We start from the raw sequence: 14,734 nt of genomic DNA, 5'->3' as shown, positions 1-14,734 counted from the left end.
GTGCTTTCTAGAGAAACGGCTAGCTGTGACACAGAAAACCTAGCTCCTACTTGAGAGAATTGGTAGGAAAAAACCTGCTTGAATGTTTGGATGTCATGTGTGATTTTAGGAGTAGTTTTCATAGACAGTGTGCAGATTCCAGCTGGTAGAAGACACTTCTGGTTTTGCCCCTGCACAATGCTAGAGAGAAAAATCTGAAGTGTGCTTAATGTTCCCAGATGACCGATGAGCATAAAGGTCAGTTTGGATAGTATGTGATGATCTTGAAATTGCTTTTCATTTGTAATTTGTTAGGATTTCAACCCATATTAACAGATGGAAATTGATGCAGTGATGCTGTTTGCACTACCTTGTGTAACAAGTGCATAGAGCAGGGTATTACAACAGAGTGCTTCCTAAGGACATGATTTGTAAACCACTTGAAGTGGGATGAATCTAAATTTATCACTGCTGCACCACGAATAGAAGATAAATAAGGATGTACATGTACCTACATTTTCTTTAGTACTTTCTGAAAGGAGTTCTGTGCTTGAGATGTGCCTTGTTCTGATTTTATGCACTAAATACAATGGTACAGACAACAGTTCCTTTCTGCTGCCTGCATAAAGACGTGTTAGAACAGACAGCTCAAACACTTTCATGAAGTGTTGAATATAGGTAATATATTTACATGCCCATGGAGTTCTTGGTCTGTTTTCTAGCAGTGGTACCTATAGTGATTTCTGCAATAAGGATCTGTCTGTTAGTCTCCAAATTGAACAATATCTTACAGATTCAGAGGGAGAAGTATTTAAGAACTTGGACAAAAATTTCCGAAGGGCCAAACCAACTTTGGAATTTTCAAAAGTGACTTAGTGGCCTAAATCCTACTGCTGTGCAGTTAACATGCAGACTCCAAAGTCACAGAACCTTAACTTCCAGCTTCTATTAATTTCATAACCATATTGGCCATACTCCTCTACTCAATGCTCACTGATCTAGGTGATCCGTAATGGAGCTCTTGTGCAAAAGATTACAGTTGGTAATGGTGATGATATGGTGAAAAGCCTTGAAGCCCATTATTACAGGGTAGATGTGGCACTTTGGGACATGGTTTAGTGGGCATGGTGGTGTTGGGTTGACGGTTGGACTGATCATCTTAGAGGTCCTTTCCAACCTTAATGATTCCTAGTTTTTACTTTCATTAAAAAATAATCCAGCCACCAAGCCAGGAAACATGAAATTACTACTCTACCCTTAATTGGTTTAGTGGTGGACTTGGTAGTGTTAGGTAATGGTTGGACTGGATGATCTTAAGGGTCTTTCCCAACCGAAATGATTCTATGATTATTTCCCTGAACTATTTTGCTCTCCAAATGCATACACATATTAATTTGCCTTGATTTTGTTTTATACATGCCATATGAATAGCTTTGAATGGCTTTTTCCAAGGAGTGTCTTAATTCACTTCTTTTCACTTTTCAGTTATCAAGGGTCAGGTTCTGCTCTCTGTGACGCATGCTTTGTTACCCCTGAAGTTGTTTATATTCCTCTGTGTCAAAGGGTTGGTTTCTGTGAGCAGCTGTAAACAATTAGTCCAACTATTTGACCAGAATTTAACAAAGTTGGAGATTGAATTAAATTCTCCAGACTTTCTAAGTAAAGGAGCAGCAGGCCGGATTCTGGAGAGCACAATTTAACACATAATTTTGATAAAATCAAATGTCATTCTTTTCAGTGGATGCATACAGGGGTTGCTTGGAGTACTTACAGTCTCAGGTTTGTCATAAGTAGTAAGTTTGAGCACACTTTATGAGTAGCTAGAGGACAATACAGAAGACAAAGGGATTTCTTTATCATTGCACTTGCCTCAACCTGTTCCATTAGGAAAAGGATTTTACTAATTTTTTTATGACTCATGACAACAAAGTGCAGGTAATATTCTGAATAAGCCTTTGGCAAATATTATTCTTTATCCCTAATACGAGTTCTAAAAGATTTTATTTATTTCATTTATAGAAATGTAAATGCTAATGCATTGACAACAACAGTTTTCCTGTTCTGCTAGAAATTTCTTAGACTCACACTGCAGACTAGTTTCCTGTGTTTTAGAGAATGTTTGCCTCTGTCGTGCCTTACTGATTTGATACACAATGCCACTAATTTCTCTTCAGTCTACATTACACAGGCCACCATGTCCCCAGTTCTTTTCACAGTACTACATTAAGTGCAAATAACAAGGCCAACTTTTAAGTTGCAGTAATTGAATGGAGTTATAAGCAGGAAAAACCAAAATGTCGTATCCCTGTAGCTATTTTTCTGTTATTTATGCTCAGTGTACCAAGTCTACCAATGTACAACAGAATCCTTAGCTGCAGAATCATTAGCGCCATGTATTACCTATTTTTTTACGCATACATTGTCTTCCTGTTAGTTTTAATACCAGTGCCATTACCAATTACAATTCTCATTCAGATGATCCCAGCAATAGGTGGCATCATCAGTCCACGTCCTAGTTAACTCATGCAGGGAGACTGGCAGAAATGTTCCTGATGCTGGGTGAAAATATTTACTATTGCATAACATATTTAAAAATAGATAGTAACAAATGAATTATTCATTTAAAACATTCAGCCAGACCTATGCAACATAGGGAAAGTGAGGTTTCATTAGCTTATCTGAAAATTTCTGTAAAAGCAAATGCATTCAGAAGCCATTTTACATGAAAATCTCACCAAATCAATGTCAAGATTCAGACGTCTATTTTTAATGTTTTTCTTCCAGTCACACAATTGTGCTGGCCCTGGATTAAACAGTAAAACACATTTACCTGACGTGAGTTATCCCACTGGAATAATTTGTGTGAATAAAGTTTAGCACATGTCAAGGGCTGCAGGCTTTGGTCAAAAGCATGGAAAATTTCCAGCATCAGAAACAAAAGAACATGTTCATAGAATAAAAAATGGGAAATGTTTTATCGTTTTCAGTAAACAGAGACACACCTAGTCCTGTATACGATGGAGATCGGAGTCTAAAAACTCTTTTTTTAGAGTGTGCCAAAGTCTCAGGAGATATTTACCTTGTAAAGTTCCCTGCAATTCTGCTTGCCAAATTGTATAAGTTCAAGACCTGGTGGTAATACACAGTTTCTGTCTGGCTCATGCATCAAGGTCCCCATTCTACAGAGTGAAATGTAGGATGCAGGCGATAAGGGGGAATAGGATGATAAATAATCTAGTTGCTGGCCCATAATAATACTGAGATTTAATGAAGGAACAAACATGGCTGTGGGAAACAGAAAGCATTCATGGGTTCTGTGGTGTAATAATTTATTTACTTTCTGTGGTCATCTGGACCAATGATTTATGATTGCTTTTGCCTGTGAAAGAGTTACGATTGAGGCAATGAAGCCCTTGGATTTTAAAAGCAGTGAGTCAGAAGAAAGAAATGATCAAATATCAAAACACTGAATAGATTAAAGTGTAAAATGAATGTTTCCACCTTCTGTCTTAGAAAAGGTCCAAACTACATCAAGTATCCCATAGTCGAAGTCGAAATGAAAAGTGAAAAAGAAACATCTATGGCAAATACGAAAACAGAGCTCGCGAGTGAACATTTCATGGCCTTAAGCATATTTACATGCATAGACAGGAAATGTCTGTATTTGATCTACAGTCTCGAAGTCATGCTGGTTTGATTGGTTTGTGTGTTAGCTTCCCAACCACATCTGATCTTTTTTATCCTCTTCCTAAAACATGGGAGGAGCAGTATGCATTTACAAAGCAGAACTACAATAGGAAGAAAAACTGCTACCATAAATGAAGGTGGTGTATACCAGATAAATTGGTTAACATCAACCCACTTATTCCAAGCAAACACCAGTGCGTGAACAGTGCATAGCAGCAGAGCTAAATATCCCATCTTGCTCTGAAAAGACAAAGAAAATAGTAAGCTATTTATTTTTTCCAACTTGACAAAAAGAGTACAGTTAAGCAAATATGGAAATCGGGAAGGGCTTCAAACAACACACAAGTCAAAGAAAAGAGACCATTGGCCTTGAACTAAAATTTAGGAACTATAATTCAGGAATCCAGCTGTACCCCTCTATGCCACAGTAAGAGAAAACAGATAAGGCACGTTTTTCAAGTATTGCTATGATACTTAGCTAACATACAGAAGAGATTACAGATTACAGGCTATTCCTGAAAAAGGGTCAGCTCTCAATATCTCAATTTATAGATGCCATCTGTATCCTAAATTACTTTATTTCTGTGATTTATAAATGGCTTAATCAATTATTTGCAAAGAAAAAATTTTGAGGTCAATTAAAATCAGAAACTCTAGTAAGTCTAGTACTATGACAAAAGCAATTGCACAACTCCAGGAAACTGAAGTCTTTCATTCCACTTACAGTGATAAATCTGGCATAGGATGTCTACAAAATTCAGGAGTAAAGGAAATTTTATGCTAGAGTTACTAGTAATTTTGAGTTTCATGTTGCATAACAATCTTGATATTGTTGGAAAAATAGAATTACTCATCAGTGAAATCAAACACTGCCTTTCCAACTGCTAAATCTACAGAATCTGATTTTTGAGTATAAAGGTTATTTGTTTGTAAAACGAATCCAATATAGTAGTTATTACTCTTCTGGGTTTCTTCACCATACTAATGTAATACTGAAAGCAATCATGCACTTGGAGACTTCCTCCTAGACCTGTCTGTATATATAGTCTGTAGAGCTGAAAAATTTTCTTACAAATGATGCACTTCATAGAGTGGGCAGAATCTCTACTCACTAATTGTAGAAAGATATACATTTCAGATCTACTTTTCAAATTCAGATCAAATCTTCAAAAGCCAGGTAGTTAGCAGGTTATTGAATTTTCAGCTTTTCATGTTCAGGGACCTAATTCAACACTTGCTTAACTCTAGCGTGATCATATTGAAGTCAGTAGTACCACACCTGATTATTACTGCGTATGATACAGAAGAACTAAAAGCACGCCAGATACTTAGGTGAACGAAACAAGCACATCTGTAGCAAACACAGGCCTGGCTGGATTTGATTATGCATCTGTTCTAAGGTGTCTCTTTTTCAGAATACACCTTTTTGGAGGGGGTTATGAAGCTAATAATGCTGCAGATGGAAAACCTTTGTATATATTATTGGGCAGAAGTCTCCTCCTGGACTTTCCAGCCACCTGGTACTGTTCAGGCAGTAAAGAATTGCCAAAACAGCTCCAAGGGAGCAACAAGCAATTGTCCTCATGTAGTATGTTGTATGGGAACAGCATTGGCTGGTTCAATACCACCTACTCCCAATTCAGCAGGACACAGGGCATTCTTGAAACATAAGATGCCCAGAAGATGACTGAAATGCCTTCAGCACCAGAGGTCTTTGACCTAAGAATAGGTCCTGAAGGGACAACTGCTGCTGGTCATGAAGTCAGAGGAGCAAAAGAGTGGTTTGGAGTTGTCTTTCTTCCCACTTTATAGCCTGAACCTGACAGCCTTTTCTCCTGACAAAGTAACAAATGAACATTTTTTGCAAAGCAATTAACAAAGAGTAGGGAACAAACTTTTAGATTGGTTTCACTAACTCCTCTGTGTTTGATATTTCTAAGTCCTACTGGTCTTAGCTGATAACATACAGTCCTACAAATGAGGACTAACAACATGCAGTAATGACATTTATGCGTACCTGAATGTAGTGGAACTCTCTCCAGGTCAAAGAGTGACTGACAGATGGGATTGATGTTATTGCCAACAAGGCCAGCAAAGCAAGTCCCAGAATTCCTAGAGACACATAAATCTCCATTCTCCAAACATCGTGTTCAATCCAGGCATTTTCTTTTTTTTGTTTGACCTGCCAAAAGAACACCATATTTAAAATGACAGACTGGCACACTCAGCCATTTGTGTGAAATACAGCTATTTTCACCGTAATGTTCAGGACATAAGCCAAGAAACACAGTATTTTTGTTTGTTTGAACGTCTCTGAATGTAACTGCTATTTACTTTTGATGACAAAGCCTCCACTAGTATCTGCAGAGCAAAAGGTGGACTTTAAGTGAGAACAACTTAGACTTCATCAGTGTCTTGGCCCAGGACAGACTGGTTCTGAGGCCTGTTAGCCTGCCTTCACAACAGGAGAAATCTTATTCTTTGACAAAAAAAATCCATCTATGGCTACATATCATATATGGGAGATTATAACAACAGGAAATATATTAACAGCACTACTTTAGGGAGCTAATTCAGCAGTCATTCTTAATGATGGTATCCTGCCAGGATAGTTGTTTAGCTCTATTTTTGTAAAAACAACAACTTGATACATTCAGCTGCACCAAATACAATGGTTGGTATGGATGAAAAGGTTGTGATTTTAATAAACTGATGTCAAAGCTTCTCTTATTTATGACTACTTGCAACAGTCCCTTGATGCTGCTAGTGATCACCATGGCATAATATGCCCCAAATATGAACGTTTCTTCATCTCAAGGACTGGAATCTCAAGGAAATTTCTGGTAATCCTTTCAAGTCAGATTACCGGTAAGGCTGATTTCAGAGTTTTCAACAGGTAGTTTGACTGTTTACAGAATTCTTAAGAAGCCGCTAACATCATATTGTGCTTTTAATAAAACTCTAGATTAGACATTGAGGGTAATAAAAATGTACATTTGCAGTCTGTACCTTATATTGGAATATTCCTTGTACTGCAATACTCATAGCACTCAAGGCGATACACAAGTATTAGGAACTCTGTAGTCACAGAGGATCTTAGAGAGCTTTGCAAGCCAATTATTGCCCATGACTCAGAAGCATGATTGAAATTCTATCTTTTAACATGTTAGTGTGCATCAGCCGAATTGTGGAGCCATCGGCATTCACAAATTTAGTTTGTGGCAAATACAGATTATTGTGTTTTAGCTCAGCCCTCCTTCATTGCTGGCTAATTCACTTTAGAAAGAAGATGTCTAAAAATGGTGTGTGTATTTTTGTAGATGGTTAGATTCCACTGGTGCAGAGAAGATTAATCCACACTGAACTAATAGTGTGCCAAAGACTTAAATGTTCCTGTGAGGCAGGTATAATTATGTGCATTTTAGAGAGATAAAAAACCCAAATGAAGAAAATGACTTACTTAATACACACTGACACAGCTGTCATGACTTTTGACTCTCTATTACATGCTTTAACAACTAGGTCCTGCTCCTTCCCTTAATAGTACTCTGTGGGGATATGCTTCAAAATCAAACAAAAGCAATGAAAATTGCTTTCTCCCCATCCAGATTTGCTTGAATGACTAAAGCAAGGATTTTCTGAATACAGAAGGGTTGGTGTTTGCATGCCCATCATACCTGCTGGAATGCCCAGTTCAGCAGCTTGTATCTGTATGATCTTCTCATTGGATAGCATAGGCTATAGCAGGCGTGCATTGTAGCGAAGAAGAAACTGAGAAGTCCAAATTGCTTTCTTGATAACATCCATCTATCCAGCCACTGGGGAAACCTTTTATACTTGGTGCCAAAGTACAGCTGGAAACCAGCAGCTAATATTCCTGGTAAATATACTAGTGCTAAAAGGGTAATTGAAACCACTGGTAAAACTTTGTTTATGACAAGGATTGGAATTTTATAGAAAACATTTTCCTTTCTGGTTATAAAAGGATATATGACATCTCTCACAGAAATGTAAATAAATGTTAATAATGAGATCACAGATGCTATCTTCATTGGCAAGTGCCACTTGGGGAACAGATCCTGCTTGCAGTGTTGTTCTGAAGAGTGTTCAAACTCACCAAAATGGTGGGCTTGATGTAAATTAAAAAGTGCAGCTGCTTCTGGTGGATTGGTGACTGGCATATCCACATTCTGGAAAGGACAGAAAGGAAATACCAAGTGAGTTCAAGAGAAGATTAAAAACTTCAGTAATGACAGTATTTGCTGTCATGACTTTTAGACCATACTGCACTGAAACCGTATACAAAACATACACAGTGTTAAAGACAAGGTTGCTTGAAAATGTAATGTTTCAAAGAGCGTAGTCAGTAGTTGAGCAAGGCACTTTTAGCATAGATTTCTCATTTTCATTCACTATCTGTGGTGATTTCAAAATAGATTTTAATTCCAGGAAGTTAACTACACCGCAAGGGAAGATGGATTACATTATATGAAGCATCATTACAGCTTCTTACGATATGAGCTACAGATTTCAAATGTCAAATTTCAGCTACAGACTTAATGATGTAGCCCAAATAATATGCACAATAACAGAATCCAGAGTCGAGACAATAAAATATCTCATTCAGTCAGTGCTATTTTAATGGCATTTAATGGGGGAATAAAGATGTAAGTAGAAATGTTTGGGAACCAGCGTATTAGACCAGCTGCACATCTATCAACTCCAGCATCAAGTCCTGTGGTCTTCTTCCTCTCCTTCACAAATGTAATAGTGTCCTCTTAACTTTTATGAAACCTTGTGAAACTGAGTCACTTCAGTTTAAAAAGCTGAATTTTCTGCTGCCAAGTAGGCATGGCTTGATTCTAGACTCACAGAAGATCTTGACAGAATCATCACAGACTTTAGAAGGAGTTAAACCAGTACAAAATTTTAGTGTAATATTATAAATTGTTTTACACTGAGATAATATATTTAAAGATTGTCCCATAGTTACAGTTCACAGAAGAGGTACATGATCAGTATACATACAAAATGAAAATACGTGTATCAACAGCAGGACATAGCACTTGATGCAGCAGACAGCTGACCGGGGTGGAGAACTGAGAACTGATAACATTAGGTAATAAATGTAAGTCCTTTAATATTCACATGAAATATAAAGTACAACTGAACTAATGCCACAGTGGCTCAGCTTTAGAATGGCTAATGTGGTGGATATCCAGACCTCCAGGAAGCAAAATAGTACCGTCCGTTTTGAGGAAGGCACATAGTAGTTTGAATGTCGTAAATCATCGTTCTGCTAGGATATATGAGATGTTCCTATCTCAGCAATATTATCTGGCTTTATTCTTAAGAATCAGATATTACATTGAAGCTGATTAAGGGGTCAATTCAAATGAGGTACTACTTGTAAACAATGCAAGGGAAAGTAGATGTCATCTACCTCGACTTTAGCAAAGCTTTTGACACCGTCTCGCATAATATCCTCCTCGGGAAGCTGGCAGCTCACGGCTTAGACAGGCATACTCTTCGCTGGGTAAAGAACTGGTTGGGTGGCCGAGCCCAGAGAGTAGTGATAAATGGTGTTAAGTCCAGTTGGCGGCCGGTCACGAGCGGTGTTCCCCAGGGCTCTGTTTTAGGGCCAGTCTTGTTCAATATCTTTATCAATGATCTGGATGAGGGGATCGAGTGCACCCTCAGTAAGTTTGCAGACGACACCAAATTGGGTGGGAGTGTCGATCTGCTCGAGGGTAGGATGGCCCTGCAGAGGGACCTGGACAGACTGGATCGATGGGCTGAGGCCAACTGTATGAGGTTCAACAAGGCCAAGTGCCGGGTCCTGCACTTCGGTCACAACAACCCCATGCAACGCTACAGGCTTGGGGAGGAGTGGCTGGAAAGCTGCCTGGCCGAAAAGGACCTGGGGGTGTTAGTAGATAGCCGGCTGAACATGAGCCAGCAGTGTGCCCAGGTGGCCAAGAAGGCCAACAGCATCCTGGCTTGTATCAGGAATGCTGTGGCCAGCAGGAGCAGGGAGGTGATTGTCCCCCTGTACTCGGCGCTGGTGAGGCCACACCTGGAATACTGTGTCCAGTTTTGGGCCCCTCACTACAAGAAAGACATTGAGGTGCTGGAGCGTGTTCAGAGGCAGGCAACGAAGCTGGTGAAGGGTCTGGAGCACAAGTCTTATGAGGAGCGGCTGAGGGAACTGGGGTTGTTTAGCCTGGAAAAGAGGAGGCTGAGGGGAGACCTTATCGCTCTCTACAACTACCTGAAAGGAGGTTGTAGTGAGGTGGGTGTTGGTCTCTTCTCCCAAGTAGCTAGCGATAGGACAAGAGGAAATGGGCTTAAGCTGCGCCAGGGGAGGTTTAGACTGGAAATTAGGAAAAATTTCTTTACGGAAAGGGTGGTCAGGCATTGGAACAGGCTGCCCAGAGAGGTGGTGGAGTCACCATCCCTGGAGGCGTTTAAAAAACGGGTAGATGTGGCACTTCGGGATATGGTTTAGTCTGGTCTACCCTTGATTAGTCTAGAGTGGGCTTGGTAGTGTAGGTTAATGGTTGGACTGGATGATCTTAAAGGTCTTTTCCAACCTAGATGATTCTATGATTCTATGATTCTATGATTCTAGATGCAAGTCTTGTGTTCATCTTCAGTGATACATAGGTGTTTTGTTTTAACAGAAAGATCAAAACTGTCCACTGCTATCTTGCTGTAAAATCCTAATTAGAGACAAGGTAGCCTTCTTTCCCACCACGTCTGACTGACTTGCCTCACAGTAAAATTAAAGGGCACGGTCTTCATCAGGATTTTTTAGCTGCATAGCTACTGCGTGTTTATCTGATGGTAAGAGCATATCTTTGTGACAGTGAAGGTGTAGCCTAAGTAACTTTTATTCTCTAGTCTGTAGAGTGTGGTCTATGCATTGCAGAATCGGAAGTTGGTATAAATTACACAAACTGAGATTCACATCTGAACCAAGTTTCACCTAGAGATACCTGTTTCTTGAAGAGATAGTTTGCAAAGCTTAATTCCATATTTCACAGCCTGTGAGACAGTTCACATTAGAACAGAAAGTTGTAGCTTGTACTACTGTGCCTCAGCAGTTGCAGAGGCAAAATCTGTTGGAGTGGATTTTTTTTTCTGGACTTTTTTGTGTGATGTAGAAAACTTACTGAATGTGATGTGGCAATTATGAAGACTCCTCCAAAGATAAATTTTATATTCCTGTATAAAAATCCCAAATTATTTCGACAAAACTTTGCTCATCTTGTAAAATGCAACTAGCAAGTAACCTCACGTAGTTTTTAGCTGGCCCAAACTTAGTGTATTTTTTATCATGGACTGTGATTAAATTAAATGAGATGCTCTTTGTCTTTTTACCTCTTCATGTCAATATCGTGACAAGACTTCAGACGTATTGATGATATGCCAGCGTGATGGGAACACAATGTTTCTGGACAAAATCGAATGAAAGATTACAATATTCTGTGTGACATATGAGATGCTTTTTTACAGAAACATTACCAAGTTGCTAAGGTTTCCTGTATTTCTTCTTGGCATGATGCTCTGACCTGCATTCTGATCAATGGTATGATTATCACCTTCCCTCTTCTCCATTGCGGAAACTCCCTGCAAAACAAACACAGGATGTAAAACAAGTTTTGAAAAGCCCTACTGGAACTTTGAGGCCTGTTTCCCTGAAAATGTTTTCTTCCCTCTCCTCCACCCATTTGCTGGAGAAGGTATGATAATCTAGGGAAAGGACAGTCTGTCCTCTGAGAAGAGAAAAAGAAAAGCTCAACTTGTTTTTTAAGTAAAGCAGAGACTAACAGAGGGTATGAATCAACAGAACAAAAATATTTAAACTAAATGTCCATGTTTCCAGTGGAATGAATGCATTAATTCAGGCTGAAAGTTTTTAAATTACAACAAGTAAGTTTGAAACAGCTTACAAAAATAACATGTAAAATGTTATGAAGATGGCTTTTGGTAAGTTGATGAGACTTGCTGAAGCAAAGAACGTGTGCAAATGTGCTGTTCCTAATATATTTTAGGTTTTAGGATTGGTCTACCTGACAGTCACTCTGTGGCTCTAGAGGTATATTCTCCCTTCGAGACTGTTAGGAAACTCCAGCTGGAGCTTCACTCATGCTGTTACAACATTTCCTGGCAATACTTATCACCCACAACTACCAGCAGAAATGGTTCTAAGTTATTACGGACGACAAGAAATCAGGAGCCAGAAAAAAACAAGAAGAGAATGGATAAACTATAAAAGAGATGTTTCTGAAAATCCTAGGATAGCAGGAAAGACAGTATCTTGAAGTCTGTAAAATAACTACAAGGACTGCAGGGACCCTGCCACAAGGATTTCCCATGTGTGCATCACACTGTTGCACGCTGCAGGAGAAGCACTAGCCCGCACCACTGGAAGCTCAGGGGGCCATACCACAGTGTGACTTTCTGAGGCTACCTTTAAGACAGTGACTAGGGAGCTCTTCCATGTACCTTCCTACTGAACAGCTGAATTACTAGATATCAAACTGTTTTGCTAACTACTGGTTCTTTTATATCGATAAACCTTTTGGGAAATTGTATGGACAAATCAGGCTTTGAAAGTTGTCGTTTTTTTACTGTGTCTGGATCCTTCAGTGGATGAGCCCTACAGTCTTGTACTGTCTGCTACCAGGGTTTGCTTTCTGCCAGTGTATTATTCAAAGTATTCTTTTCCTAAGTACTTCTCTTTGGATTTTTCCCTCCTGCTAGCAAGCTCTCCCTTTGGGCATAACCTTTCAGCCAAGTGTTGCAGAGTAGGGTCAACAAGAGCTTCTGTCTGAAGGTCAGGCTGTTAACCCTTTCCTACACCAGCTAATGGGTGGTTTCTGTATCCTGCACACAAGAAAGCATAGGCTGATGAAGGCACATTTCTACCCCGCCCCCCCCCCATTCCTAGGGCTAGTGCCAGTGATTTTATCACAAGTTTTGGGGTGTCAGATATCTTCATAAAACCTCAACTCCTGCAGTCCCATGATTAGTTAAGAATTTCTACTTCTATATGTTTTAATATACCGTATTTCTAGCTGTTACAATGGCAAAGAATAGTTTACAAACAGAACTCAGTATCATGTACTTACCTGGAAAAAAACAGTAACAAACACAGTGAGCTCCAGATCTATTTTTTAAAGAACTCAGAATATGAAAGGCAGTCACACGGTTTTTGAGGCCTACCCTCTGATTTTTAAAGTTTGATGTGGAAAAAAAAAGAATGTAAACTTACAGACTGACTTTTTACTCTCTTAGGTAATGAGACCAACTTCTTAAAATTGTTAAAACAGCTTGTGGCTCAGATCTTTGCTGCTTTTTAAATTTCTTTCTGTACTGATCTCTGTTGAGCTTTCAACTGGTAGTATCATCAGTCTACATGAGTTTACACAGTGATCCGAGCCACTTCGTAACTCTCCTCTTCTGACTACCACACTATCTTGGAGGTCCAAAAGCATATTTTAGCTTGGGAATCTCTGTGTGGAAGACCTTGACTCATCGGATTCTCACACTGCTATCACTCTTAATATAGAAAATTTAGAAATGAAGGATCCAGTAATATAACTATCATGATGTGAAAAAAAAAAAAAAAAATCCATGAGCTAGAATGCCAGCTGCTCATCCTAAAAGCTGTTTTACTGGTTCTTTTGGGCAACAATGTTTAATAAAATGTTAAATACAGCATTAATGGTTTATGCAGCAGAAGACAAAATGGAGAGCAAAAAGAAAGTGTATGTGAATGAATGCATGTGCTCATCCGTGGAACTATGGGTTACAGCCATGCGACTGCATGCAAGGAAACATAGGTGTCGAACCATAATAGTCCACTTGGCTTCTGATACCCGAGTTAACACAAAATTATTTCTTGGGTACACCCAATAACAAAGCACAGTAATAGTCTTGGAAAACCCTAAATAGAAGGCACTTATAATTCCACTATTCAATGTCTTACGAATTGCCAGGAAGGAGTCATCTACAGCATGTGTCTTTTTGGAATACATCTTAAGAAAAAAATTTAGGACTCCTGTGAGAGACAGAAACTGAGTTATAGCCCTATCTAAGTCGTAACTGTTAGGAAAGAAAACAGTTGTAGTAATGCTCATCCTCAGTGCACACCCCTTCTGCTTTGGAAGGCAGTTGTGAATGGGGATGGAGGATGTCCAGCTGCAGGAAGCCAAGTTTCCAACGCTGCGAGTACGCTACTGCATTTCGCACCGAGAAAACAGGCTCATTATAACGCTGAGCCAACAGGGATCCACACTGTGCAGGCATTCGCCCGAGAAAACATCATCCAAATTCAGTGAGAGGTTTTCCTGAGTAAGGGGTTTCAGGGCTGGCTCCACGAAAAAAGAAAAATGGGTAAAATAAACAGGCTATGATAATAATGATGAGGTGATGGAAGAGGCATGGGACAGTGAATACATCTCTCTCCTTTGGCACCACCGGAGAGTGACAGCGTGAGTGCTGGGGTGACTGGCTCGCTTTTAAAGCGCCTGCTGCATCGTGCGGGACGCTGCAGGCACTCGGGACGCGAGTAGCTAACTATGCCCGCTCTTCAAAAATTCTGCTGAGCTCTGTGGAAAACCTAATAAAAACCCGGGTGGGTTGGAGCGGGAGAGCGTCGCTCGGCGCTACTCCTCGGTCAGAGTGCGCCCGGGGCGGACCGCGCCGGCCGGGGCAGGGCCGGGTGTGCTGCCAGCCCGACGCCCGCCCGCTTCGCGCCGCTGCCCGGGGGAGGCCGGGCCCGCCGGGGAGACCCGTCCCGTCCCGTCCCGTCCCGTCCCGTCCCGTCGCGTCGCGTCGCGTCCCGTCCGGTCGGGTCCCGGCGGCAGCGGCGGGGCGGGCGGGGCCCCGCGCCGGAACCCGGCCGCAGCCCGGCCACGCGGACGCCTCCCCGGCGGCTCCGCCAAGCGCCGCCGCCGCCCCCCGCCGCCCCGGGGCTCACCCACCTCTGCCCGCCGTCAGCGCAGCCTCCTCTTCCCGCCGGCGGCCGGACCGCCGCCGCGGGCCCCGGCTCGGCTCC

At 40.8% G+C, this 14,734-nt stretch overlaps 1 protein-coding gene across 1 annotated transcript; it reads right to left on the bottom strand.

The window, feature by feature from the left end:
• Positions 1-3,648: 3,648 nt before the first annotated feature.
• Positions 3,649-13,943, bottom strand: STEAP1 (STEAP family member 1). Its single transcript, XM_075706036.1, is given in 5 exon segments — positions 3,649-3,906; positions 5,684-5,848; positions 7,344-7,856; positions 11,194-11,298; positions 13,797-13,943. Coding segments are annotated over 5 exon segments (1,188 nt in total).
• Between the last annotated feature and the right edge of the window lie 791 nt (positions 13,944-14,734).

This window comes from Pelecanus crispus, chromosome 2, assembly GCF_030463565.1.
Source record: "Pelecanus crispus isolate bPelCri1 chromosome 2, bPelCri1.pri, whole genome shotgun sequence".
Classification (NCBI taxonomy): domain Eukaryota; kingdom Metazoa; phylum Chordata; class Aves; order Pelecaniformes; family Pelecanidae; genus Pelecanus; species Pelecanus crispus.
The sequence above is the reverse complement of the archived record's forward strand: the minus strand, read 5'-3'. Positions and strand labels throughout refer to the sequence as shown.